The sequence below is a fragment of the Elgaria multicarinata genome, chromosome 1, assembly GCF_023053635.1.
Source record: "Elgaria multicarinata webbii isolate HBS135686 ecotype San Diego chromosome 1, rElgMul1.1.pri, whole genome shotgun sequence".
Taxonomy (NCBI): Eukaryota; Metazoa; Chordata; class Lepidosauria; order Squamata; family Anguidae; genus Elgaria; species Elgaria multicarinata.
Genome location: NC_086171.1, coordinates 11,091,313 through 11,117,759, shown reverse-complemented (window position 1 = coordinate 11,117,759; position 26,447 = coordinate 11,091,313). Strand labels below are relative to the sequence as shown.

The 26,447-nt window shown below is 43.6% G+C and overlaps 2 protein-coding genes across 2 annotated transcripts in view; one reads left to right on the top strand and one right to left on the bottom strand.

Annotated features, from left to right (window-relative positions):
- The window catches only part of UMAD1 (UBAP1-MVB12-associated (UMA) domain containing 1), a 261,328-nt gene extending 238,254 nt beyond the window's left edge, over nucleotides 1-23,074 (bottom strand). The window contains exon 1 of the mRNA XM_063123313.1: nucleotides 23,068-23,074. The gene's annotated coding sequence lies outside the window, so the exon portion shown is untranslated. The remainder of the gene's footprint in view (nucleotides 1-23,067) is intronic.
- ASNS (asparagine synthetase (glutamine-hydrolyzing)) lies at nucleotides 2,340-23,283 on the top strand. The gene is made up of 12 exons (XM_063123285.1): nucleotides 2,340-2,444; nucleotides 6,120-6,386; nucleotides 8,464-8,701; nucleotides 11,830-12,015; nucleotides 12,528-12,629; nucleotides 14,737-14,864; nucleotides 16,910-17,036; nucleotides 17,971-18,077; nucleotides 19,604-19,704; nucleotides 20,706-20,787; nucleotides 21,404-21,559; nucleotides 22,549-23,283. The coding sequence occupies exons 2-12, from the start codon at nucleotides 6,138-6,140 to the stop codon at nucleotides 22,756-22,758; spliced, it is 1,686 nt and encodes a 561-aa protein (XP_062979355.1). The 5' UTR covers nucleotides 2,340-2,444; nucleotides 6,120-6,137; the 3' UTR covers nucleotides 22,759-23,283.
- Nucleotides 23,284-26,447: the final 3,164 nt, after the last annotated feature.

Sequence of the window (26,447 nt, the reverse complement as noted above, 5' to 3'; positions counted from 1 at the left end):
TGGACCGTGCAGCTTTAGTCGCAAACGCTGCAACCCTTTGAACAATGAATTGATTTTCCAATTGTAAAAGGAAGTCCAGTTTGTGTGATATACCCCAATATTTCATTTTCTTTTTGTGTCATATCTTTGAGTGCTTCCCTACACTAAAGCAAAAATCCCGCATCCTTACTGGGCTTTCTTCTTGGAAAGACTTTTATGATGGGCACAATACGTGATGGGCACAATACGTGTACCTCCCCCTTTCCAACCCCCCTTTGCGCTGTTTCCTTCCTGGTGAAGTTCCATATGTTCCGTTTAGACAGCCAGCAGATGCTTCTGCAACATTGCACCAATATTGCGCTATCCCAGAAATACACCAGCTCTTTGATGGTGGTGTATATTTGTTACTGCATTTTCAGCGAGTTAAATGGTGGAATAAAGCTAAAAAATATCCTTCTGGATAGGTTATCTGGGCTGGGAGTTGGACGCACTGCGTTGCAGTGGTTTAGCTCCTACTTAGATGGATGATTCCAGAAGGTGGTACTGGGGGATTATTGCTCTGTGCAATGGCATTTAGGCCATGGGGTTCCACAGGGCTCTATTTTATCGCCTATGCTGTTTAACATTTACATGAAACCACTGGGAGAGGTTATCGGGAGATGTGGGTTGAGATGTCATCAATATGTGGATGACACCTAGCTCTACCTCTCATTTTCATCAAACACAGGTGAGGCAGTGGCTGTACTGAATCAGTGCCTGAACACGGTAATGGACTGGATAAGAGCCAATAAACTGAGACTCAATCCAGACAAGGCGGAGGTACTGTTAGCGGGTGGTTCGCCTGTCCGGCTAGGGGATGTTCACCCTGTTCTGGACCCTAAAGGATTGGGTTTATAGTTTGGGGTAGTCTTGGATCCAGAACTGTCACTTGACACTCAGTGGCAAAGAACATCTTTTATCAGCTTAGGCTGATAGACCAACTGCACCCTCATCTCGATGGAGATAGCCTAGCTACAGTTATCCATGCTCTCATAACCTCTCATTTGGATTACTGTATTTCTGCACTGTTGCTGCTTTTATCCTGGTTGTGCTTTTATATTGTATTTTATATCATGTTTTTATACTGTTTGTTTTACACTTTGAATGGTTTTAATTTTTATGAACTGCCCAGAGAGCTTCGGCTATTGGGCGGTATAAAAATGCAATAAATAAATAAATAAATAAATAAATAGCAGGAGAGGCACTGGTGGATTACGACGTCATGGAAAGGACCTGCAAACTTCAGTGAGTAACTATCTTGATCAGACTACATAAGAGCCATGTAAAGGAGTCAGGGATTATTATACAGGAGCCCTGTCCTCCTTTTCATATGGTCACCCTACTTTAAGTCCCCAATAGGTAGGGTGACCATATGAAAAGGAGGACGGAGCTCCTGTAACTTTAACAGTTATGTTGAAAAGGAAATTTCAGCAGGTGTCATTTGTATATATGGGGAACCTGGAGAAATTTCCTCTTCATCACAACAGTTAAAGCTGCAGGTGCCCTGCCCTCTTTTAAATCTGGTCACTCTAGTATAGCTCCTGCAGCTTTAACTGATGAAGAGGGAATTTCACCAGGTTCTCCATATATACATATATGACACTTATATATATATGACTCCATATATATGACACTTACTGAAATTCCCTTTTCTATGCAACTGTTAAAGATACAGGAACCCTGTCCTCCTTTTCATGTGGTCACCCTACAATAGGCCAAGGAAACCTTTTGGGAGACTGTGGCACAGACTCTAATCCTCCTAGACACATTGACCTGGGAATCAATGCAAAGAATTGCACACATTCTCACTATTCTACCTCACAGGGTTGTTGTGAAGATAAAATGTGCGTGGTTGAGGCTCTGTGGGTAGCCTTGTCCCCTGGAAGGGCAAGCCAAGAAAGTGAAAGGGCACAAATCTAACATAAATCCTACTTAGAGTAGAATATTGAAATGAATCACATAAGTTAGAGTTATGCTAGCTTTTACCCCATGTTTAGATGGGTGGAAACAGTCCTACAACTCCCAGCATTCCCCAGCCAGAAGGCTGAGGAATGATGGGAGTTGTAGGACTTTTTCCACACTCACCCACACACCCGTCTAAACATGCATAGGATTGCACCTTAAATCAAATATTAGCGGGAGCCGGTAGCAGCTTTCGATTTTACCACGCGGTTAGAAATGTGCGGAGCAGATCAACTGCAGGAGGCGGAGCTCAGGCTGATGAAATCCGGCTCTTGCATTACAGGAGGCCTGGGAAAGGGGTTGGGCGTGGCTTCGCGGGGCGGATCCCGCTTTTCCGTGTCCTTTCTGTTTCCCCTGGGCAAAAGGCGCGAGGTTTTTTAATCTGTGGAACCGGCCGGTCTGTGGTCTCTGTCCCGGCCGGCGAAGGAAGCATTTCCCGCGGCTCGATCATCGGCGGAGTTGAGGTAAAAAGGGAGGCGGGGGATAGGTACTTTGTTGCTGCTGTTGATAGCACTCCTGCTCTGCGAACAGCTGTAGGACAGGGGCGTCCCGTCCCCCTTACTCTAAATGTATATGTCTAGGGAAGCTGCACCTGTTGAACTTCAAGTGGTCGTTTCCTCCCTGAGATAAACTGAAACGATCATTAACGACCACCATGCAAAAGGACCCAATCCGACTAAATGCACGCTTCCGGTTGTTGAGCAGCTTTGGAAAGCACGCGGGTACTTGTTGAGGATCTCGCCAGGTTTTGTGGGGATGGGGAAGCGATCCTCTTCTAGCAATATGTCAAGCTCTTTCTCTTCTGGTAAAACCAAGCTAAGGAAACATGGGAGTGGGGCAGGCAGTAAAGGACGACATTTGGAATACGAACTTTAGTTTTGAAGACGAGAAAGTTAAACATATGGGGAGGGGAGGAGACAGAAGAAAGTCACAAGAGCAGAATTCTACTTCCTTAAATTGTCCTTTTTCTCCAACTGTATATAGAGAAATCTTACAAGTTCCCAAAGAAGCTAGACACAGGGGTGGGCAACTTGTGTCCCTCCAGATGTTTTGGCCTTCAACTCTCATCATCCCTAGCTGGCATAACCAGTGGTGAAGGATGATGGGAATTGAGCACCTGATTGTTGCTGTAACAGTGTCTAGTCTGCCATGCGGTTTAACTGTGTCATGCAAAACTGAACTTGGCTGAAAGTACTGCCAGGATCTGCATCACAGAGAAGAGAGAGGGAGTCCTGAAGTAGTATAATTAGGCTTTAAGTATAATTGCACTGAGTGTGGGAAAGATAGTATTTACATAGGGTTGAATCCAATGGCAGTCTTACTTAGAGTAGGCTCATTAAAATGTTTGTGACTTAAGTTAGAGTACCTTTGGATACAGCAAAAGTAGCACCCTTAGGTGCCTCTCTTGGCATCCTCAGGCTCCCTGCATGTCCTCATTTTTTTTTTTTACATTTTACTTTAAAAACACACCCTTTTTTTTACTGAGAAATTAAGAATTAATTAATTCTTTGGGGGCATTAAGGCAGTTTAAATTGGATGTCATTCTGGTGTGTGTGTGTCTTTTCATCGTTATTGCAATGGCTGTGGACATGGTAGACCCTTAAACCTTTGAGCCAAGTCTCTCTCCATAGATTACCTACATTGCCAATTGTCACTGTTGGTAGGAGAGATTGGCAACTGCTATTGATCACTATTCTGATATAGTAGAACATGGGTTAAAATCTTCCCAGTAATTATGAGTTGATTTATGTATTGTAGTGAAAAGTTTCCCTGAAAACTCTGCCATGTACCCAGGTAAGTTAATGGATCAGCTCATTGTGGGCTGGCTAGTAATGTAGGTAAACAGTTCACCACATGCAAATGTTAACTTGGGTCATTTTTCAGCCAAATTTTGTCAAACTACCAAAGTTTAAAAATCAAAACATAGGAATAGATGGTGAGGAAATGGGTTTTTGTCTATGTGTTAAAACTGACATATATTCTTAAAATATGAGAAGGTAACAGGGAAATAAAAGTTTTATTGAGAAATGGCCTTTGGATAATGGGGTCCAGGATAAGATACAACCATATATTTTACTGGGATTGTAAAATAGAAGGAGAATGGAAAGAGGGCGAAGTATGTTTATGCATATTTATATAGGTTTAGAACATTTGGAATAAGTGTTTAAAATGAAAGGTGTACAAAAGCTCTTAGGAAGACTGAATCTTGCTCTTGGATCCAGAGCTATCACTTGAGGCACAGGTGAACTCAGTGGCAAAGAGCACCTTTTATCAGCTTAGGCTGATAAAACTGCGCCCTTATCTGGACAGAGATAGCCTAGATACAGTTATCCATACTCTGATAACCTCTCGTTTGGATTACTGTAATGCGTTACATGGGGCTGCCTTTGAAAACGGTCCAGAAACTTCACCTGGTACAAAACAGGGCAGCACGTTTATTAACAGGGACTGGCCAATGAGACCACATCACGCCAGTCCTTTTCTAACTTCACTGGCAGCCAGTCCAGGCCCGATTCAAAGTGCTGGTATTAACATTTAAAGCCCTAAATCACTTGGGGCCAGGCTATCTGAAGGAGTGCCTCCTCCCATATGTACCTGCCTGGACCCTAAGGTCATCCTCAGGGGTCCTTCTCCGTGAGCCCCTGCCAAAGGAAGTGAGGCAGGTGGCTACGAGGAGGTGGGCCTTCTCTGCTGTGTCACCCTGGCTGTGGAATGAGCTCCCAAGAAGGGTCACCTAGCATCTACATTATATTCTTTCAGATGCCAGATGAAGACATTTTTATTCCCTCAGCATTTTAACAGTCTATAAATTTAATTTTAACTTTGCTGTTTTAAATTTATATTTTATTTTTTTATTTCTGCACTGCTGCTGCTTTTATCCTAGTTGTGCTTTTATACTGTATTTTATATCATGTTTTTATACTGTTTGTTTTATACTTTGAATAGTTTTAATTTTTGTGAACCACCCAGGGAGCTTCGGCTATTGGGCGGTATAAAAATGCAATAAATAAATACAAAATAATGAATTAAGAAAAAATTAAGTAGTGTAACTAAGTTGCTACTCAATCTGAAATCGAATGAAAACACAGTTCACAAGTTGTGAAATCGTAAGATAATTGTTGGTATGGTTTGCATTTTATGTCTTTATGCCTTCATACATTCATCTGTTCAATCAATTTATTTATTGATTATTTTATTACATTTATATACCGCCCCATAGCCAAAGCTCTCTGGGCGGTTTACAAAAGTTAAAAACAATGAACATTAAAAACAGATATACAAAAATTTAAAACCATCAAAAGCATAAAAACAATATTGATTTAAAACAATATTGATTTAAAACAACTATTCTGGGGTCAATTAAAAATTCAACATACTTTGTTAACTGCCTGAGAGAAAAGAAAAGTCTTAACCTGGCGCCGAAAAGATAACTATGTTGGCTCCCGGTGAGCTTCGTCAGGGAGATCATTCCATAATTGGGGAATGAGAGGCCCTCTCCCTTGTTGTCATCCTCTGAGCTTCCCTCGGAGGAGGACCTTAGATGTAGAGCGCAGTGAGCAGGTAGGTTCATGTCGGGAGAGGCGTTCCGTCAGGTATTGTGGTTCCAAGCCATGTAAAGCTTTATAGGTTAAAACCAGCACCTTGAATTGGGCTCGGAAACATATAGGCAGCCAATGCAAGCGGGCCAGAATTGGTCTTATATGTTCAAACCTTCTGGTTATCAATCTGGCTGCTGCATTTTGCACAAGCTGCAGCTTCCGAACCATCTTCAAAGGCAGCCCCACATGGAGCGCATCAGGATTTTGTCTGCACAATTGTCTGCAACTGTGGGTTTAAAAACATCTGGAAACAAATCAATGCATGTCCAGGTTCTTATTAGGGGTGCTTGATGAAGCAGGTTCTAGTACGCTCTCCTTTTTGTGAATAAATCTTGATCGCTATTAATAGAGGAACATCATATTGGCCTCATTCAGACAACACGCTAAATCATGCTGCTTAACCACAAAATGGTTAATGGAATGCATTAAGGTAAATGCGTTCCGTAAACCATTTTGTGGTTAAGCAGCATGGTTTAGCGTGTTGTCTGAACAGGGCCATTGTAACAGAATGACATCCTTTGTTATTTCCTCCCCCAACAGCCTTGAGCAGACATCACCATGTGTGGTATTTGGGCCCTTTTTGGAAGTGATGGATGCCTAGCCGCTCAGTGCCTATGTGCTATGAAAATAGCCCACAGAGGTCCAGATGCTTTTCGCTTTGAAAATGTCAATGGATTCATCAATTGCTGTTTTGGCTTCCATCGTCTGGCGATTGTTGATCAGCTGTATGGAATGCAACCTCTGAGGGTGAAAAAGTTTCCCTACTTGTGGCTGTGTTACAATGGAGAAATCTATAACTACAAACAGGTAAAAACAACACCAAACCTGTTAGAAGCTACGCCTATCCCACTGTTCTTTCCAGCCTGCCTTAATGTTTCCCTTATGCGTCTTTGGTTCTAGTGAATTGGTTTGCATGTTCAGAATAAAAATGCCTTAAATCAGGCGTGGGCAGCCTGTGGCTCTCAGCCTACTTTCCAAAGCCCACAGCAAGCATTCACACCTCTGCAAACAGTGATCTATCTCTCCCTTGGCCACCTGGTAGGTGGGGAGGAAGCAGGGTGTGGGGAGAGAGAATGGGGTAGCAGAAAAGGTGGGAAGTCGGGAGAGAGAAAATGGGTGTTCCATCCACTGCTGACATTGCCCCCCACCACCACGGTAAGTATTCAGCCCAGGTCTAAAAGATAGGGAAGGGCCTCTGATCATGATTCAGTTTGGCATATATGGTACAAGACGTTCGTTCAGTCTGCATATTCAAACAGTCCCATTGAAGTTCATGGGGAACATTAGATTAGCTGAAAATGGTGACAGCTCCATTAGATGGTTAAGGTCTGCATATACGGGGCAGTATATAAATGTAATAAATAAATAAATCCCAGCTGTTGTAATACCCTTGATTATTTCAGTTGGGGAGTTTCTGAGCCCTATGGTCAAGGACCCTTCCCTTCAGCCCTGCCCTAGGGAAAAAGAAAAAGTGCTTTAGGCTTCTTTTCCCAAAGCCTAGGGACAAAGAATTTACCAATATCCTTCTTCATATACAAGGGGTAGCATTATAACCCCGCAGACTTTCATGTGTCGAAGAGTTAAATGAGAAACCTCTTTTAAAAGAACACAGACAAGTTTCTAAATATAAAGGAATTTATTTAGGGGGGAAAGGGAGAAATAAAGGGGAGGGGAACCAGGAAAGGCAACAAACACACATATACACAGAATTCCAATTTTATAAGGTTAGTCAAACTTCTCTAGTCGCATTACCTACTTGAAGAGAACCTTGGGTCTCAGAGCACATGCCACATTCATTGCAGTGAGGATGATCTGAGAAAGAAAGCTTCCAGTTAGATGTTATATCGGAAAGTTCTAGGGGATCGTTTTTATGGGGATCTCCACTCAGTAAAAGCCAGCCCCTTTGCTAGTTTGATGGTTAGGCAGTTCAGTACCACAATAGCCTCCATTTCTGATGTCAGTGGTCTGGCCAGTAAATCAGAGAATTACCTACTGGCTGGACATGCGGTCTTAATGATGGTAACTGAGAACTCAAAGCCCAAGGTGGTGGAACCAGTCAAATTATTCAAGAAAAGGGATGTGTGTGTGTCCCCCGCGCGCATTTTGGAAGACAAAGAAGTGAGATAAGTCTAGACAAAACTTCAAGTTGCCCAGGAGAATGCCAACTGATCATATTCTTTAGGGGGCACTGTGGATCTATATCCAAAGTAGGAGTTTGTCACAGGGTAGCCCGAAAATTGGGCAGAGGCACTTTCTGTATGCAAAGCCCTTCCGTCAGGAGAAGGCAGATCCTGGATCCAGCCCAGTGTCACATAAGTGTCTGCTGAGGCAAATGCAAAATATCACAGGAACAATGCAAATCGTGTTGCTGGGCCCCAGGGTTTTTGCATGGGGAAATGCAGGACTGTTTAAAGAAAACTGCCAAACCGCCCTGCGAAATGCTTTGCTTAAGCTCCATGTTAAAAAATAACAGTGAGTAAAACATCTTCGACAATATTTTTCTACTTTTAAAAGTGTATCTTTTCAAACGCATTCAAAGTATCTTTAAAATAGAAGACTCCGACGTTGTTGTGAAACATATAAGTGGAGGGAAAAGTTGCTTTATACGAGGCTTATTGATGTGATCATTTATCCCAAGACAGTGGCCCCTTAATTTGGTTTGATGTGTTCAAATGGTGGAATTGTACACTGAAGAGAGAGCTTGACAGGGACTGCGCACCTTTCAGACACTTATTGACAAAATTGATCTATGCTTTTCTCACATTAATGTATAATTATTCTCTTTTTAGGATGTAAAATGTCTTCTCGTCATGTGTGTCTGTGAATACTGATCTTGTTCCTTTCCGTATATTCCTCCCCCTGTTTTTTTCTTTTTTCTTTGTAGCTGCAGAAACAGTTTGATTTTGATTACCAGACCTTAGTAGATGGGGAGGTAATCCTTCATCTTTACAACAAAGGGGGAATAGAGGAAACAGCATCCATGCTTGATGGTGTATTTGCATTCGTTTTGCTTGACACTGCAAATAGAAAAGTCTTCCTGGGGAGAGATACGTATGGAGTCAGACCGTTATTTAAAGTCCTGACTGACGATGGATTCCTAGGAGTTTGCTCTGAGGCTAAAGGTAACATCTCAAAGTCTCGGAATCCCTTTGAAATCTGCCTTCATGGGGTACAGATATTAAATATCCACTGGAATCGTTGATCCCACAAATAGAGCTGATTGTGTCTTTGTATTTATTCTTTTTCTTTCCGAAATCTCTTGCTTCATCCTATGTCAACAAGACCGCTTTTTTATGAAAATACGTTTTGCGTCTGATGAAGTAGAACGTCTCGATTGACAGCTTGCTTTGGGCGAGAATTGACAGGTTTTGGCAGAAAACAAAAAAAACCTGCCACAGATGGAGAACGTGAGAAGAATTTTGCAAAAGCAATTATTATAGAAATTATTCTGTGACCTTATTTGGCACGTGTGTTTCTGGGATTTGGGTGTTAGGGGGAAAATCATGATAGATTTTTTTTTTTTAAAAAAAATAGCTTGATCAAGTTTAATATGTGTGCAGTGAGCTCCCCACAGGTCCTGCAAGCAGTGGCTTGGCTTCACCTGCTTTGCATCCTCACCCATTGGGAGAAGGTGTGGGGAAGGCGAAGCCATACTGTCCAAACCACCAGGTGGATCATCCATTTTGCACATCTGCCAGAGTCCAGGTGACGTAGGGGGTGGTTCGGGGACAATCCTCCCAGCACCTCAGATTTTTTAAATTTATGTACAATATTTATATACTGCTCCCCATTCAAGAATTTCGGAGTGGTTGACAAATAGAATAGGAATAAAAACAAAATAAAAACACATTAAAAGTACATTTTTAAAAAATAAAAAGTGCAAATAAAACTTCGGCTGGCCATTAAGGGAAGGCTTCCTGGAGCAACGACGTTTTCAGGAGGCGCCGGAAGGAATACAAAGTTGGCGCCTGCCTGACCTCCAGAGCCAGAGAATTCCATAGAATGGGGGCCATCACACTGAAGGCCTTTCCCCTGGTGGACTCAGATGAGTTAGCTTCACTGTACATGGACCTTTCCCAAAGGGGGAAGCCCTTGCAAAGCCAGATGTGTTGCCCAGGTACTGGTGTCCCCTGATGCCATCTGTTTTGTGGAAGGCTAGAGGAGGAGGCATCTAGTATCCCACCCAAAGATATTTCTCCATCTCGCAGATGAAACCAGTTTTCACACACACACACACACACACACACTCACCCCACTCCTCACAATATGCCTGCAGTCTGCAGCGCACCAGACAATTAGGAAGAATGAATCGTCTGTGTGCACCTCTCCTATATCTGTCCAACCCCCTTGAGTGGAACAGGCTGTAGCTGGATAGGGACGTGGAACGTGCACACAAGCTTCCCATTGCTTGTAATAGTCTGATGTGCTGATACCCATGTGTACGGAAAATGGGCAAGGGAGCATGATGCTCCTCTGCCCTATGAGGATCTTATACTGCACCTGCAGGGAACTGGATCAAGCCCACCATGCTAATAAGATGAATATATGACTCCAGGTTCCGTCTACTGGGTAATTCTGATGTAGATGCTGCCCGTCAGTTTATGATATAAATGGTGTCTCCCTGGTAATCCCCTGTGTTGCAGGCTGGACTCTAGAGTAGAATGGATTCTGCTTCTTCACAACACTTTGGGATGCATATATTAGACAATATATTATCTAAGCATAAGCAGGTTGCTGACGTTTTCTCAACTAATAAATGAAATGTGCAAATTGGCCCATTTGAGTTAAATTTTGTGCTTTTAATGGTTGCAAGAGAGAAAAGTGCATTGGGCATGTATCTCCTCTTGCAACGTAATACTCTTTCCAAGTATTGCTGACTCTCCTGCGTTATCGTTTGTTTAGAGGACTAGGCGAGTTGGCAGTCTGGCCTGGTTACATTATTTATGTTGTTGGCAATATTGAATTGTATGGAGTTCTGCTGCTGCCAGCATTTCTCATATGAAGTTCCGCTGCTATCAGCATTTCTTCATCAGATGCCTCTTTATAGCAGGGAATTCAGATGCTGTTGGGCTCCACCAGAGAGCCAATGCAATGTAGTAGTTAAGAGTGTGATGTGGTGTAGTGATTAGAGTGTGGGACTGGGTCCGGGGAGAACCGGGTTCTAGCCTCCATTCTGCCATGCAGCTCACTGAGTAACTTTAGGGCAGTCACTGACTCTCAGCCCAGCCTACCTAACAGAGCTGTTGTGAAGATAAAATGGAGAAGAGGAGGACCATGCAACTCATCTTGGGTTCCTTGCAATAGGATAAAAGGCAGGATAGAAATATAATAATACATAAAATAAACTTCCATTGTCCCTGACGATTGTTCATGTGGTCTGGGATTAATGAGAGTTGTAGTTCTGGAAGGCCAAAGGTTCTCCACCCCTACTTTATAGCATGGCTCATGCCCCAAACTAAGATGGGTCGCAGCCAAGGCTCCATCTTAGTTTGTTTTTTTGGGGGGGTTGTAGTTCTTTTCTCTGTCTCCCCTTCCTTCTCTTGGAAAAGAGGGTGACCAGATGCAAAGGAGGATGGAATTCCTTTATTTTTCATAGTGGTGTAGAACAGGCGTGGGGAATGTGTGGCCCTCTGGATGTTGTTGAATTGTAACTCCCATCAGCTTTAGCTGGTGTAGCCAGGGATGATGGAAGTTGCAGTTCAACAACATCCAAATGGCCACACATTCCCCACTCCCAAGACAGACAAAGTCACCCAAAGATGTCTTCTTCACACATGTAATGACAAGCGTCACCTGCAAAAGTTCCCTCTTCTGCACCGCTGTTCTAAGAGCCCTGCCCTCCCTTGTACCTGGCCAACATAAAGGGGAAAAAACAGTATTCAAGGCAGTAAGCCTTGAATATGAAAAGGTTGAACACCTTTTCCCTTTCTGCCAACCCAAGATTAGATCTGTCACATGTCTTCTGATGCTGTAGCTACGTGTTGCTAATTTCAGGATTCATGTCAATGTTCCAAACTACCTAGGTGTACACTAGCCTTCCCCAGCCCTTCAGTTGTGCTGGACTACAACTCTCATTACCCATGTCCATGGGGGCTGGGGAGGATGGGTGATGTAGTCAGCACATCTGGATTGCTACAGGTTGGGGAAGGCTGGCGTAGACACAGTTTCAAACACAGTAATGGTGGGCATTTCATCTTAGCCAGATAAAAACTTTACAACCTCCCTTCTCCCCACCCACCCCTGTATCTAGGTCTTATCAACTTGAACCACAGCATGTCCCTTGTGCCAAAAGTGGACCCTTTCCTTCCGGGTCACTATGAAGTGTTGGATTTGAAGCCAAGTGGCAAAGTGGCATCGGTGGAAGTGGTCAAATTTCACAGCCCAAAAGATGAACCTCTGCACGCTGCCTACAGTACAATACAAAATCTACCCTCAGGTAACAGCAAGTCTAAAATAGGTTTCTTAACCTGTTAAATTGGTGCCTTATATAAATCTCTATGAATACACGGTTCCACTGGCGGATCGTTTTATGTTCTGGGGCGGGGAACTTTTTTTTTCTGTTGGGGGGTGTAATCAGTCGGGCTGTGCGCTGACAGTGGCGTAGCCAAAGTCAGAGGTGGGTGGGGCCAAATCCAAAAATGCATGGTGTCACGCCTTTCTCTCAGCCACTCCCTTTCCCCACCCTCTCCCTCCCTCTTACGCCCAGGGTGCTGCTGTGAGAGGGACGGAGCACTCTTCTTAGAAGCCTGAACTGGTCCCTTGCAGAGGGCTTTTGAAAGTAGGCCCATAGAGGCCTAAACCCTAGTTTGCCCACCTTTGTTAAAGGGGCACAATGCTTTGTGGTTTTGTGTATGGTGGTTACAGAATAGATTGCTTTTCTGGTAAAGAACTTATAAGAACTTATTCTTATTTGGTCTACTTTTCATGAGCCCTTGATTTTTCTGATAGGTGCTGATACCGAGACAGTGAAAAGCAACATTCGGCTTTTGTTTGAAAATGCAGTCAGAAAACGTTTGATGGCTCACAGAAGAATTGGTTGCCTCCTATCGGGTAAAACTAATGGATTGTTTGTCACTGTAACGCTTGTCTTCCCTAATGCAGTGTACGCAACGTCAGTGCATTTGTAGTGCATCCGATCCCATTACTTCAGCTACGTCTTTTATTTAGAAACAATAGAAGGGCAATTTTAAAAGTAATTCCAAAACGCTTGTGCTCCTTTCCTCGTTGAGTGCTTATTGGCATAGGGATGGATGCCACAGAAGGCGTTGCATAGCATATGACAGAACTGGGGGGCGGGGGGATTTAAGAATCATGGAAGGTGGCTTAGGTTACCTCAGCTCATCAAAACAGGAGCAGCAATTTATCGGTAGTGCATTGGATGGGCGGTAAGATCATATGATGTAGATGGGAGGCATAAGAGGAGACAAGGCATCTATCGTATGAAATATGTATAATATACTGATAAGCAATCTCAAGTATGTATAATATAGTAATAAGCAATGTCAATCCTCTTAAGTCAGCTTTCTGAAACCTCATGCCCTTCAGATGTTTCAGATGACATTTCCCAGCAACCCTAATCATTCACCATCTTAACTGGTGCTCATGGGAACTGAGGTTCAAAACATCTGGACAGTACCAGTTTGTGGAAGGCTACTGTAAGTGCTGGTCCTTATACATCTGCACACAAGAGGAAGGCACCAGTAGACTCAGAGAAATCCCAAAGTTGGCAGAAGGGGATTAAACCCTGGGGGAGGGAAGACCCCCCATTCCCCAACAGCCCAGTAATGAACGAGCATTTTCAGCAGCCATGGAATTCTGACTGACTGTTTGGGGGTGGACCAGAAATCTGGGTGGGGAGCAGAAATGGAATGGAGTATCCGGAATGGGAGCGCTCCATGCTGCAATGTATTCTTGCAGTCCCACTTGTTGGTTTTATAGAATCATCGGGTCCAACCCCCTCCTCAATGCTTATTTCATTTTAGGCATTTATTTTACAGGTCTATGCACTGCCTTTCAAACAATGTCTCTATGGCAGTTTCAGAAAGCATAAAAAACAATAACTTCACAATATCATAAAATATGTTAACAACTCTTAACCCAGCAGTTCGAATAAGGGTTCAAAAGCTGTCTGAACAGTTAAAAGTAGCTGGAAGAATGAATAAGTGTGTGGCTGGCACCTATAAGACAGTAGCATGGGTGCCAGGCGAGTTTCCCTGGGGTAAGATTTCTGAAAATAAGGTGTCACAACCAAGAAAGCCCTCTCCCCATTGCTGTCCACCTTATCTCAAGTAGTGGAGGAACCGGGAGGACAGCCTCCTAAATCAATCTCAGGCCATTTCTACACCAGCCCAGTGTAGTGGGTGGGTGGGAGGGAGGGAGGGAGGGGGGAGGGCCCCACGAGATCCTGATTGCGAGATCCTCCTTTTAGTCCATATTCAGGCACAACATCCCAGGAGGAAGGAGGGTGTCGTGCCTGCCATTTTTTAAATTTATTTTTTTAAAGGAGGTGAGCGCACATGTGCTCCAATGAAAAGAGGGTTTAAAAAAAAGCCCTGACACTGCTCCCCCCACCCCTGTTTCCTCCCGGCCCAGTTCCTTCCCTCTACTGCCCCTGCTACTCGGCAGGAGGGAAGAAGCTGGGACGGGCGGCCACACCTCTCGCGGTCTCGGGACAATCCCGAGACCGCGGGAAGAATAGGATTTTCCCAGGGATTATTTATCCCTGGGAAAACCCGTGCTTGTCCCCTCCTGCCCCTGGGAGTCGCTGTGTGTCATTTGGACGTACAGGGACTTGGCTGTGACCAGCCCGCATTTTCAGGCTGTTGTAGAAATGCCTTAGTATGCAGGCAGCTTGAGACAGTGAATCAACCTTTGTAGTGGTCTTGGAAGCAAACTGGGATTCTCAGAACCCCAATGACTGGGAATGAGATGGCATTTGTAGGTAAACTATAGGGATGATGCACCAAAATGAAATATTCACTTTATATGCATGTGATGATGTTCAGGTTTGATCGTAATGTCCAATAAAAGCTTCTGCTACTACTCCTATGTAAAATATGAATATCCGTTCTGTGCGTTCGGTTTGTCAGTTACATGGAATTTTCAGTGGCAAGAGCAAGATGGTTAACAGGCACAACAATGGATGATCATTTAACAGGTGGCTTGGATTCAAGTTTGGTGGCTGCAGTGCTTGCTAAACTGATGAAAGAACAAAAGATGACCTACCCCTTGCAAACCTTTGCGATTGGCATGGAAGATAGTCCTGACTTGCTGGCTGCGAGAAAGGTAGGGTGATACCTTGGTTTAAAAGGCACACCTTCGGGATGACCTGGGCTGCATGTATAGATTTGGGTGTGTAAATGCTTTTATTGTTTTAATAATCTCATTTTTATTGTTTTAGGGTTTTATTGTTCAAAATTGTTGTACACTCCCTTGACGGTTTATTAACAGATAAAATGGTATATAAATGTTAATAATAAACAAATTGCAGTAATGCAATATCTGAATGACATTTGGCATAGAATATAGCTTCTAGAAAGCCTTGACTTTCATTTTTGTCTTTTAAGCAAGGTTCTATCTAGACCGTGGGTGAGAAACTGCGGGAGGTCTGGGGACTATTCCCCCCACCCCCCAGGTGCCCCTGGTGGGTAACAGCCCCTGACATGGGAATCATATACATACATACATACATACATACATACGTGCAATCTGTAGTGCTAGTGAGTGCTAAAAGGGCTCAAATTTTGCAAACAAGCTAAATTTGATCCTTTTAGCTTTCTGTAGCTGATACCGATGGCATTTTTCCCCAAACAGTTTTTTTCTTGAATTCAGGAACTAGCAGCGGGCCACGTGTTGCCCACCCTTGTTCTAGATCTTAAGGCTGTAAAGGTAATCAGGAAAATACATTGAACATCTCACAAACCAGAGTGTTATTGGCAATTAGGAATGGAGGTGATCCAATGAAATTGAATGGCATTATATTCAGGATACACAAGTACTTCTTCACACTGTGCATCATTTAATCCAGGTGTGTCTAATCTGAGGACTGTCCGCCAAATCTGGCCTCTTTAGGGTTCCAATCCAGCCCCCTAGGCTTCCTCAAATGGCTACCCCAACCTTTCCATCCCCCCAAATGCTAATTGTTTGGTTGTTTCCCAGTTTTTCTGGGTCCTCCCCACTTCTAAAAGGTGGAATTGCTTCTCCTAAGGCGTAATCAGTGACAATGGTATTTTTAAGCTAAAATATTTTGGACCTGCCCACTTTTGCCTTTGGCCCCACCCACCACTGACATGTGGCTTCTAAGAGCTTCTCCAAAACTGAATTCAGTCCTTGGGCCCAAACAGATTAGACACTCCTGATTTAATTAATGGAATTCTCCCCCCTCCCCCAAATGTGGCGATAGTCCCCTGGTTAAGCCACCCTGAGATCTTAATGATATAGGGTGGGATACAAATGTTTTAAATAAATAAATAAGCTGGTTTTAAAGAGGGAGTAAACCCATTCATGGAGGAAAGCCATTGATAGACCTATTCTCTGTGGAACCTCCATGTCCAGAAGCAGTAAACCACTGAATGCCAGTTACTGACAGGCAACAGAGTGGGAAGGTGATTACCTTCATGCCTACAGAGCCAATGTGGTGTAGTGGCTAAAGTGTTGGACTGGAAGTTGGGAGATCTGGGTTCTAGTCCCCACTCGGCCATGGAAACCCACTGGGTGGCTTTGGGCCAGTCACAGGCTCTCAGCCCAATCTACCTCGCAGGGTTGTTGTTGTGAGGATAAAATGGAAAGGAGGAGGACTATGTACTCCACCTTGGGTTCCTTGGCAAGATATAATGCAATATAAGGCAAGATATAAATGCAATAATAAATAAAATACTTCGTGGGCTTCCCGGAAGCACAATTTATTATTTATTTTCATGTCTATACCACCCCATAGCTGATGTTCTCTAGGCTGTTTACAACCTTATTAACCAGTATAGGAGCCATAATGCTGAACTTCAAGGACCTTTTGGTCTGATCCAGCTGTGCTGTCATGTTTTAGTTTCGGTGCTCCGCCTAACTCATTGTCCTGCCCCATAACTGATCTAAACCAAATGAATTGTACTAAAATAAAATAAGTTAATTAAAAAGAATTGTAAAGGTATCAGGATCCAGCTTTTCTTGACTTTGATTCTTTTGGAGCACCGCTATTTTTAAAAGTTCTTTTTAATTGATTCAAGTATGCACTTGCCTTGCCTAAGAATAAGCTCCTGCTTCGTTCTGTTTGGCTTTGGCGTCCCATCTGGTTGAACAACTCCGCAGCACGCTTTAATCTGGATTGTGATTTACAGGTGGCAGCTCACATTGGAACTGAACATCACGAGGTCAGTTTTAACTCCGAAGAAGGGATCCAGGCACTTGAAGATGTGATATTTTCCTTGGAAACATACGATATCACAACGGTGCGAGCTTCAGTGGGTAAGATAAGCTTCTTTTTCAAAGTGCACACGCATTCAGCCTTAAAATGCCAATGCAGCCAAGAGATAATTATTATTATTTATTTATATAGCACCATCAATGTACATGGTGCTGTACAGAGTAAAACAGTAAATAGCGAGGCCCTGCTGCATAGGCTTACATTCTAATAAAATCATAATAAAACAATAAGGAGGGGAAGAGAATGCAAACAGGCACAGGGTAGGGTAAACAGGCACTGGGTAGGGTAAAACTAACAGTATAAAGTCAGAACAAAATCAAGTTTTAAAAGCTTTAGGAAAAAGAAAAGTTTTTAGCTGAATTTTCATAGATTTTATAATCTCTGAAGTCTGGATGCATTCTGGCAAAGACCATCCAAGACCTTCACTGAACGCTGTCTGTGTTGCATTTTATTCTTGCAATATGGAGCCCCACATTGCTTTGGGCGGAATCCCTTTTTGTTCAAGCAGGGTGTCCTCAAGACTCAGCAAAGAAGATGATGATGAAGGTTAGAAATGTGCAAAACCCTACGCCAGACTTTTCCAACCTGGTGTCCTCCAGATGTGTCGGTTGGCTGGGGCCGTACTGGCAGTTATCATCCAGCACATCTGGACAGCATCAGGTTCGAGACAGTCACCCTATGCAATATATTTATATAAAACTCTCAAATTCATGGTATAACTGTCAAAATTCTATAAATTTGTTCCATACCTGATTCCTTAGTTCCAGCTCTTGTACTAACTGTCAGTGATGAAGGTGGAAGCCAAAACATTTAATAGAAATAAAAATATACGTTCATTAAATGAAAGAATATAATTTATTCCTGTTTTCCCAATGGCTTCGTTATGTGTATGTGTGTGAATATATGCATATATACACCAACACATACACACTTGTAATCACGAAATATTTTTGGTAATTGTGCCCCCCTTTATAGGTATGTATCTGGTCTCCAAATATATCAGAAAGAAAACGGACAGTGCAGTCATTTTCTCAGGAGAAGGTTCAGATGAGCTGACACAAGGCTACATCTATTTCCATAAGGTAAATACATTTTGTCCCCAAAGCCATGATAATTCTTGTCATGTCTAGCCCTGCTCCCCCTGGGTTGGAAGAAGGTGTTTCAAGTGATCAATCAGAATCAGACTCTGAGGGAGAGGAGTCAGTGTCAGAAACAGGCCAACCTCAGTGCCAGCTTGGAGTGAACCCTCTCCAGAGCTTATCTCAAGGGCAAACAATACACAGTCAGTGGGAAGCCAATATTCTTCTGAGGGGGAGAGCGCAGAGAGGTTAGCCGATCCTAGACTACACTGCAGACTCAAACGGGCGAAGCTAAAGGAAGGCGATAGAAAGTCGGCCGGGCTGGCCTCCCATCAGAAGCTGCATCACAACAAGTCTCTCTGAAGGAGAAAGGCTTTCCATTCTTCTTGAAAGGACAATTGTCTCGCTTAGTTTGCATAGTTTGGCCTAGGGGAAAGTTCCTAGAGATTAGACTCTCTTCAGGTGGGAAGAGATGTTTATTGCTTGAATAAAGCTTTGTGGATTACTTAGCAGGCCTTGTTATTGTCTCCCAAGAAGGCGGGAGGTTTTGAGAAACACGACAATTCTTTCCCATGCGTGAACACACTAGGATAAGAGAGAATGTCCTGGGGCACTTTTTAAATTCCACCCCCTCTCCTCCCCCAAGGACAATGCTAAGGACCATCATTTTGCTGCCTTCTTACTGCTATCTACTTTATAAATGAAGCATAATTTTACAAATTTGCTTGAAATTTCTATGCTCTTGCTTCCAAAAATACATGCTCATCAGGAACTAAGCATGCAACTGTTCTTTCCTGAATTCAGAAATTTAAGGGGCCATAAAATACCTGCCCAGCTCAGTCCCACGCATTCAAACAGGGGGATAGCATTTTTGCCCCCGAGGGCTGCATACGGGGATAGGTTGGGACCTCATGCCAGTGGTGGATGTGGTCAAAGGCAGTGGTGGGCAAGTCCTGGGGTGGTGATGGGGGTGGTATTGTGATGGGGAGAAAGGCACATGGAGCTGACTCTCCCTGAGTGCTGCGCTCCTCCCAGCCCACAAGGCAAGGGATTGGTGGGGTGGAAGAGTGTGATTTTGGGAGTGGCAGGCATACTTTGGCAAGGGTGGCTGGAAGGCATCCATGGACCACGGGAGAGGTATCTGTATCCAGTGATGGCTTTGGACCGCCAGAAAGCGCTTCTGCTTGCGCAAGATGGGGCATCCGATTAATTTTTTTAGCAACCCTCCCTCTCCGCACATACAGTAGTCCTGTGCTCCATAGCCCAGATTGTTCTGAAGGGTCCCCGAACTATCAGGAATGGCTTTCCAGGGAGTGGGGGACAGAACGTTGCAGCGGGAAGATGGTGAGTGTGAGATTGAGCCGGGAGAAGCGTCAGCTATGTTGCTCTTGAAATGGCAGGAGGAGCCCTTTGAGCACCAGTGAGGTTCTCCCTATGTCTGTCTCTGTGACCGGAACACGGGTGTGCGTGTTAGCAGCCCAAGTACTTATGCACATCAGTAACCCTCCACATACCTGTCTTTGTTCCAGGCACCCACAGCTGAAGAGGCTGCGGAGGAAAGTGAGAGACTCCTTAGGGAGCTCTACCTGTTTGATGTTCTCCGTGCCGATAGGACAACTGCTGCGCATGGGTAATGCTCAGTTACAGATCTTTCAATATTGCAGTGATGACGTGGGGAAAGTACAAATCGTTGAGAGGGGCCGTAGCTCAGTGCTAGAGCACCTGCGTTGTCCAAAGTTCGGTCCTTGCAATCTCCAGGTAGGGCTAGGAAAGAATCCTGCCTGAAACCCCGGAGACCTGCTGCCAGTCAGTGTTGACAGTATTGGGCTAGGTGGACTAATGGTGTGATTCAGTATAAGGAAACTTCTTATATTTGTTTTGTCGTTATGCAAGGGTTAAACAACCCTCACACAACCCAACAACAGACCATGTTTAGTCCTTGCATAGCCCATGCTCCCAGAGTTTGCTCGACATGACAAGCTGCAGCTGGGGCTTGAATATTTAAAAATTACCTGGCATGCAGTGGGGCACACTGTGACACTGTGGGTTAAACGTAGTCTGCTGTTGGGTTATGCGAGGGTTGTTTAACTCTGTGGCTTGTTTAACAAGCTATGGTGCGCAGCAGTGATCATGCGGACCAGGTCAGTAGCTCCCTTTCAGTTAAACTCTATTATCCTTAATGGGGTCCCATTAAGAATAAAAGGAAATTAGGGTCCCCTTCGAGTGAAATTGAAATTTGTTCCTTAACGTTAAATGGCTTAACACTGAGATTTTGGGGGGTGTTATTGAAGAGAAGCAAGCTGTCGTCCAGTAGATGGCATTATCTATCACCATGTACCCTTATAGAGTTGGGTAAATCGTATAGAACTGGGTGTCCTCCAGAAGTGTTGGACTACAACTCCCAGCATCCCCAGCTAGCATGGCCATGCATAGGAGCCCCAATACATCCGGAGGGTACCAGATCGGGGAAGAATTTATGCAAGCATAAAAAGATCACATCACAGCAGGTTATAATTTGTGTTGGCACTTGTAGAATTTCCCAACCAATGCGTCTATTAGTACTGTACATGTTATATACCCATAACTATTCCTCCTCTCTGCTCTTAACCTTGTTTCTTTTCTTTTTTTCAGTCTTGAACTGCGAGTACCGTTTTTGGATCATCGGTTTACTGCTTATTACCTGTCTCTGCCAGCAGAACTCAGAACACCAAAGGCAAGCTTCCCATTGTCCAGTAATCAAGCTTAGGACCCTTGGGTTGTATCTAGGGGTTGACTTTCTGCCCGTGGAATGGACACCACTAGTGGAACGGATGCATCGTGCATGCCCCAGATCTGCTCAGGAGGGTTGCTGGAGCGCCCAGAGCAGATCTGGTGGGCATGCAGGGGAGAGGAGAGGAAAGGGAAGGAAACTTCTGCTGGGTAAGTGGAAGTCTGCTCACGTAGCTTTGGATTTAGCTTTTGCTGCACACTCCGATGCAGATTTACTCAGAAGTCCATTGCATACACGGAGGTTTCCTCCCTAGTAAGCTTGTTTAGGATTGCAGTCGTGGGCTGTGATCGTCGGTGGGGTCATTTGTGATGGTTGAAGTTCACTTCAGTGAGTGAAGAAACAGATACAGGATTCAAACCTAATACTCTAGTCAAGCAAACAGAACAATGGACTTCAAAGTTGGTGGAGGGAAACTCATTCTTAAAATGCTTTGTTGGATACGACAGGGTCTAGCTGAGATGCTTCTGAAATGTTGCATTTTTTTGTTCATTTAACAAGATTATTTTTTTAAAAAAATGCTGGGCTTTAGTGGCTGATGGTTTATGTCCTCATTTAACAGAATGGAATCGAAAAACATCTCTTAAGAGAGGCCTTTGAAAATACCAACTTACTGCCCAAAGAAATACTCTGGAGACCCAAAGAAGCCTTCAGCGACGGCTTAACTTCTATCAAGAAATCATGGTTCTCAATGCTCCAAGACTATATTGATGGCCAGGTATGCTATTGCATGTTAATATTTTCTTTTAATGGTATTTTTTTAATATAAAATGTGACAAATTAGAAGCTTACCGAACTTGCTTTTTTGCCTTTGGATACAGGTCACATAATTATTTTATATCACACTGCTCTTATTTATTAGAAGGTCAGGATATGGAGACTGTGGCTCAGTTCTAGTAGCGCACCTGCGTTGAATGCAGAAGATCTCAGGGAATGATAGGAGTTGTAGTCTGACACATCCAGAGGGCATCAGGCTGGACATCAATGCAACTCTGCATTATTGGGACAGTCTCCTTCCCTGATCTAGACCTTCCCCAACCAGATGCTCTCTGGATGTTGTGGACTTCAACTCCCATCATCCCCAATGGCCAGGAATGTTGGGAGTTGTAGTCCAAAACACCAGGTTAGGGATGCCTGATCTGGACTGAAGAGCCTCTTGCTTGCTGGCAAGATGGGGTGATGAGTGACTTTTATTTTATATCTGACAAGAAGGCATTAATTAATTTGAAACGATAAAGCTGAAGCTAGTACCTGTTATGTAAAATATTGGTCTCTAGGACCTAAAAGAAGGCTGCATCCGAACTTAAGATGGATTGTATTGGCATTACCACCGCCATTTTCTCTTAGGATTTTAACATAAAGGATTGCACCCTTAGCTATTTTTGTTGTTGCAATAAATAGGATTTATTTTAAAAGAAAAAGAAGTGCACTTCCCAATTTTAGTGAGTAGTAATTGTGGTAGGAGAAGCATTGCGTTAGTGCATTGAGGGTCAGAGAACCAAGCTGTCTAAATAGAGAGCAGTGGTTGAGCACCCCATGTAGTTCCTCGGGAACTGTGTAAACGACATGTGAGCAGATTGACCCCAAACATGCTGGAGTTGGTGCATTTTTTAAAGGGAAGCTGAGATGATCCTGTTTCTGCTTGCCAGTCACAGAATGCTGAATCATTTGTGGAACTTACATGGTTGTGTCTTTTTGCACCTGTAGGTTGATGACCTTCTCTTGGAGAAGGCAGCGGAGAAGTTTCCCTTCAATCCTCCCAAAACAAAAGAAGGTTACTACTACCGCCAGATCTTTGAGAAGCACTATCCGGGGCGTTCTGATTGGCTCCCCCACTACTGGATGCCGAGATGGATCAAGGCCACCGATCCATCTGCTCGCACGTTGAAACATTACAAGTCGGCGACGAAAGAATAGATGGTTCTCTGCTAGTGGCTTGTTCACATGTAGTTCTTTCGGGCCTAAAAGGGAAAGCAAGAAAACTAAGCTTTTTTAAAAAAATAATAATAACATAAATGTATTGAATCCTTCAGAAAAAAACGGGCTCTCCTGCTGATTTTTAACCTATTGCCAAAGTTGAGACTTTCTGTTGTGTTTAGGTGCACTTTACAACCAGTATATTCCAAAATTAATCTATAAAACCAATGGGACAACATCAGGACTCTCCTGTTGACACAGCCTTTGGCTACAGTCCTACATGCAAGTAGCCTGTTTGAATCCCACTGATTGAAATTTAAGCAGTTTAACAATGCTCAGGATTTCAGCCTTAAGAACATAAGAGCCTTGCTGGATCAGCCCAAGGGTCCATCTAGTCCAGCACTCTGTTCACACAGTGGCCAACCAGCCATCGGCCAGGGACCAACAAGGCAGGACATGGTGCAACAGCACCCTCCCACCCATGTTCCCTAGCAACTGGTGCGCACAGGCTTACTGTCTCGAATACTGGAGATAGCACATAACCATCAGGGCTAGTAGCCATTGATAGCCTTCAACTGCAGTTGTCCTACTGTTGTAATGCTTGCTACATATTAAGGGCATTTTGGCCATAACACTCTTGTTACTTCTGCACTTGGATATCTTGTCTAGTCTCCTGTGATTGAAATGTGGACTTCAGATTGCTGGTGGTAAACATGTGCACAACTGCTGATTTTTACTGTAGGAATTTGTTCGTGTGGCAAGTACTTAGAAACTGATGTGCAAGTGCTTAAGGCAGAAGGCTGATTTATGTGGTCTAAGCGCCTCCATGATGTGTTCAAGTATGGATGGATGTCTCCTTCAGTTTCTTATTTTTTTAGTCTTAAGTTTGGCACATCCCATTTCCACATAGGTCTGAGATTTATTTATTTATTTAAAAAAAGTTTTCACAAAAATTCATATATAACTTTGTGCACATTTTTCTTAATAAGCCTATTTTTGCAACCAATTTTGCGCAATAGAATATTTTTTCAACATTCTTTTCAGCAATAAATGCATCTTTTTCTTTGCATGTTTTCCTGTGCATGTACCACTTTTTTGGGTACACATTTTTCAGTTGGAGAACTGCCCCCCCCCCAAATTTAGGGAGTGTGAATTTCAAAACTATTGGTTTGAAAGGTTAAAATTAGGTAAGTTGGCATTAAAATGTGAACCAAATGAATTTCTCCCCTATCCCTAGGCTAAAGCCATCTACGTGTGTGTGTGTGTACGTGTGTACATGCCTATGAACATTTGAAGGACAAGTGTAGTTCATATTCTGGATGAAAGTATAGCTTTCTGGCCATGATTGTACCTCACCCTTTCCCAGAAACTGCATTAATTGAAGATATCCCTGTGGCCATATCTGGACAGCCTGTGAGCATGTTTCTCTACACAGTGGGGAAATGCCACTCAACAGTTGCGTTTGTAGGGGGTACTCACCACACAACATGTTCTAACTCCACTGTTGTGTGACTGGGCTACCTTGGAGTTGAGTAAAAGGCAACGCCATGTTTGATTGACAGTTTCTCCGTCCTCTTTCCTTCCCCAGTCCTCCTAATGGTATCCCATCAGACAGTGCTGCAAAATAACAATCCCAGTGGCTCTCTTAGAGTGGCACTTGCTCCTTTTGCCATTCTTGCCAGAGAACTCTGTAGCCAGTGGGAAAAGTCCACTCAACGCAATGGGAAACTCCATGGAGCCTTTCACACAACACGCAACACAACGGTTGTGCAGGAACTCTTCTTTGCAGAGCATGGACATTCAGCGTGGAATGTTTTGTAAAAAAAAGTCCACCATGGGGTGGAGTTTTCCCTCCAGACAACACATTTCTCAACGGTAGTGTAAAAACTCTACTGTGGAGTTCTAAAACCACTATTGAGAAATGTGTTGTCTGAACTGAGCCATTGTCTTGCCATTTCGGCCCTGTACTCAGTTGGGGTGTATTGTGTAGAGGAGAGTTGATCCGTAGCCTGGGAAATGAACGAATGTTTTAATAACGTTGCCTTGCTAATAACATGGAATTTCTGGGCTCTCAATGCTGGGATGACCCAGAGCATAGCAGGCAGAATTTCTGAATCTTTAAGAATAGTGATGTTGCTTGAAATTACTTGGCTTATAAGTAGAATCTAGCAGGTTCAGAATTTTTACATGCATAATGCACCCTAACTTTATTCCTTCAACCTTTATTATTTCTGTAATTCTAATAGAGATTGAAATGCCATTCTAATTCTGACTGGGCTTGTTAGAGAATAAAATAAAACCGAAACTTTTGCTATCTTTTTGCCCTTTTAAAATTGGTTCTGAAACCACAAGATGGCACCCTAGAACTTCCAGACATATTTAAAGAGTGGTAGTTATACCATCTCATTCACGCACAAGTTCTATACAGCTATATAATGTATGCTATAAGTTTGCAGCCAACATATTGGCTGGTTCTCTTGATTTTATTATAATACTTATTATATCCTGCCTTTTAGGACAATGCCCTCACAAGGCAACTTCAGCCACCAGATAAGAACAATTGCAGTATGAATTGAAAATGCAAATTTAAACTACATAGCAGGTGAAAAACCAAGATGTGGCCAGCAGTTGTGAACAAACCAGAGGCACATATCCCAATAAAGGAAATCTAAGTGAAACAAGTCTTTAGAGCCCATTTAAAAACAAACGGGAAGTGGATAAGAACTCTGGAGAAAGAATTCTACAGAGGTAGGGTCACCAATGAAAAGGCTCTGTCTGGTGGCCACCAATCTGATCTTTTCTGACAGGCCAAGGAGCGCAATTTGTGAGGTCGACGTTAAGTCCCAGGCAAGTTCATATGAGTCACTCACCATGTCCTGGCCTTACCATGCTGTAAGGATTGTAGAATCTCCAACTGGCAGAATTCTTGTATCTCCAAAGGTACAGCAACCATGTAGGGGTCTGGAGTAGGGGTGGGCAGAAGATAGATCTCCCGATGTTTGGACTAACTCCAAGAAGCTCCTGCTGGGTGTTGAAGCCCAAACTTCTGGAGCTCTACTTTTTGTCTACTCCTAGTCTAGGGAACTAGTAGAAGGACAACTGTAAATGTTCAGTGAAGTTTGTTCTCTGAGCAGTTGGAATGTTCATACAAAGACCCATGCATCACAAATAAGACCGGCTCCCCCAATCTGGTTCCCTCCAGAAGTGTTAGATGACAACTCTCCAGCCAACATGCTTGCTACGGCTAAGGGTGATGGGAATTGTGGTCCAGCATCTGAAGAGTGCTGGGTTAGGGAAGACAAGTTTAGATGCTGCTTTCCCCCAGCAACTGTAGCCTTAACTTAGAAATTAGAAGGAAAGTGTCCTGACCAAAGAGATGCCAACTGGTGTAGGAGCTGCTCCTAAACTAAGGCTGGGCAACTTGTGGCCTTCCAGATGTTTTGCTCTGCAATTCACGCCATCCCTTTCTATTGGCTATGCTGGCTGGGAATCAAAACATCTGGAGGGCCTCAAGTTGCCCTAATGCTACTAATGTAGACCCTGTCATCCATTTGAACTAGCAGTCATCAGCATGGGGATTTGGTTTGGAGGACAGGGTAGGGGAGAAAATCCCATAGCTTGCAGGTGTCTCCCATACTGATAACATGCCTAACAAAAAACCCAGTCTAGCAACATCCTGATATTTCAGT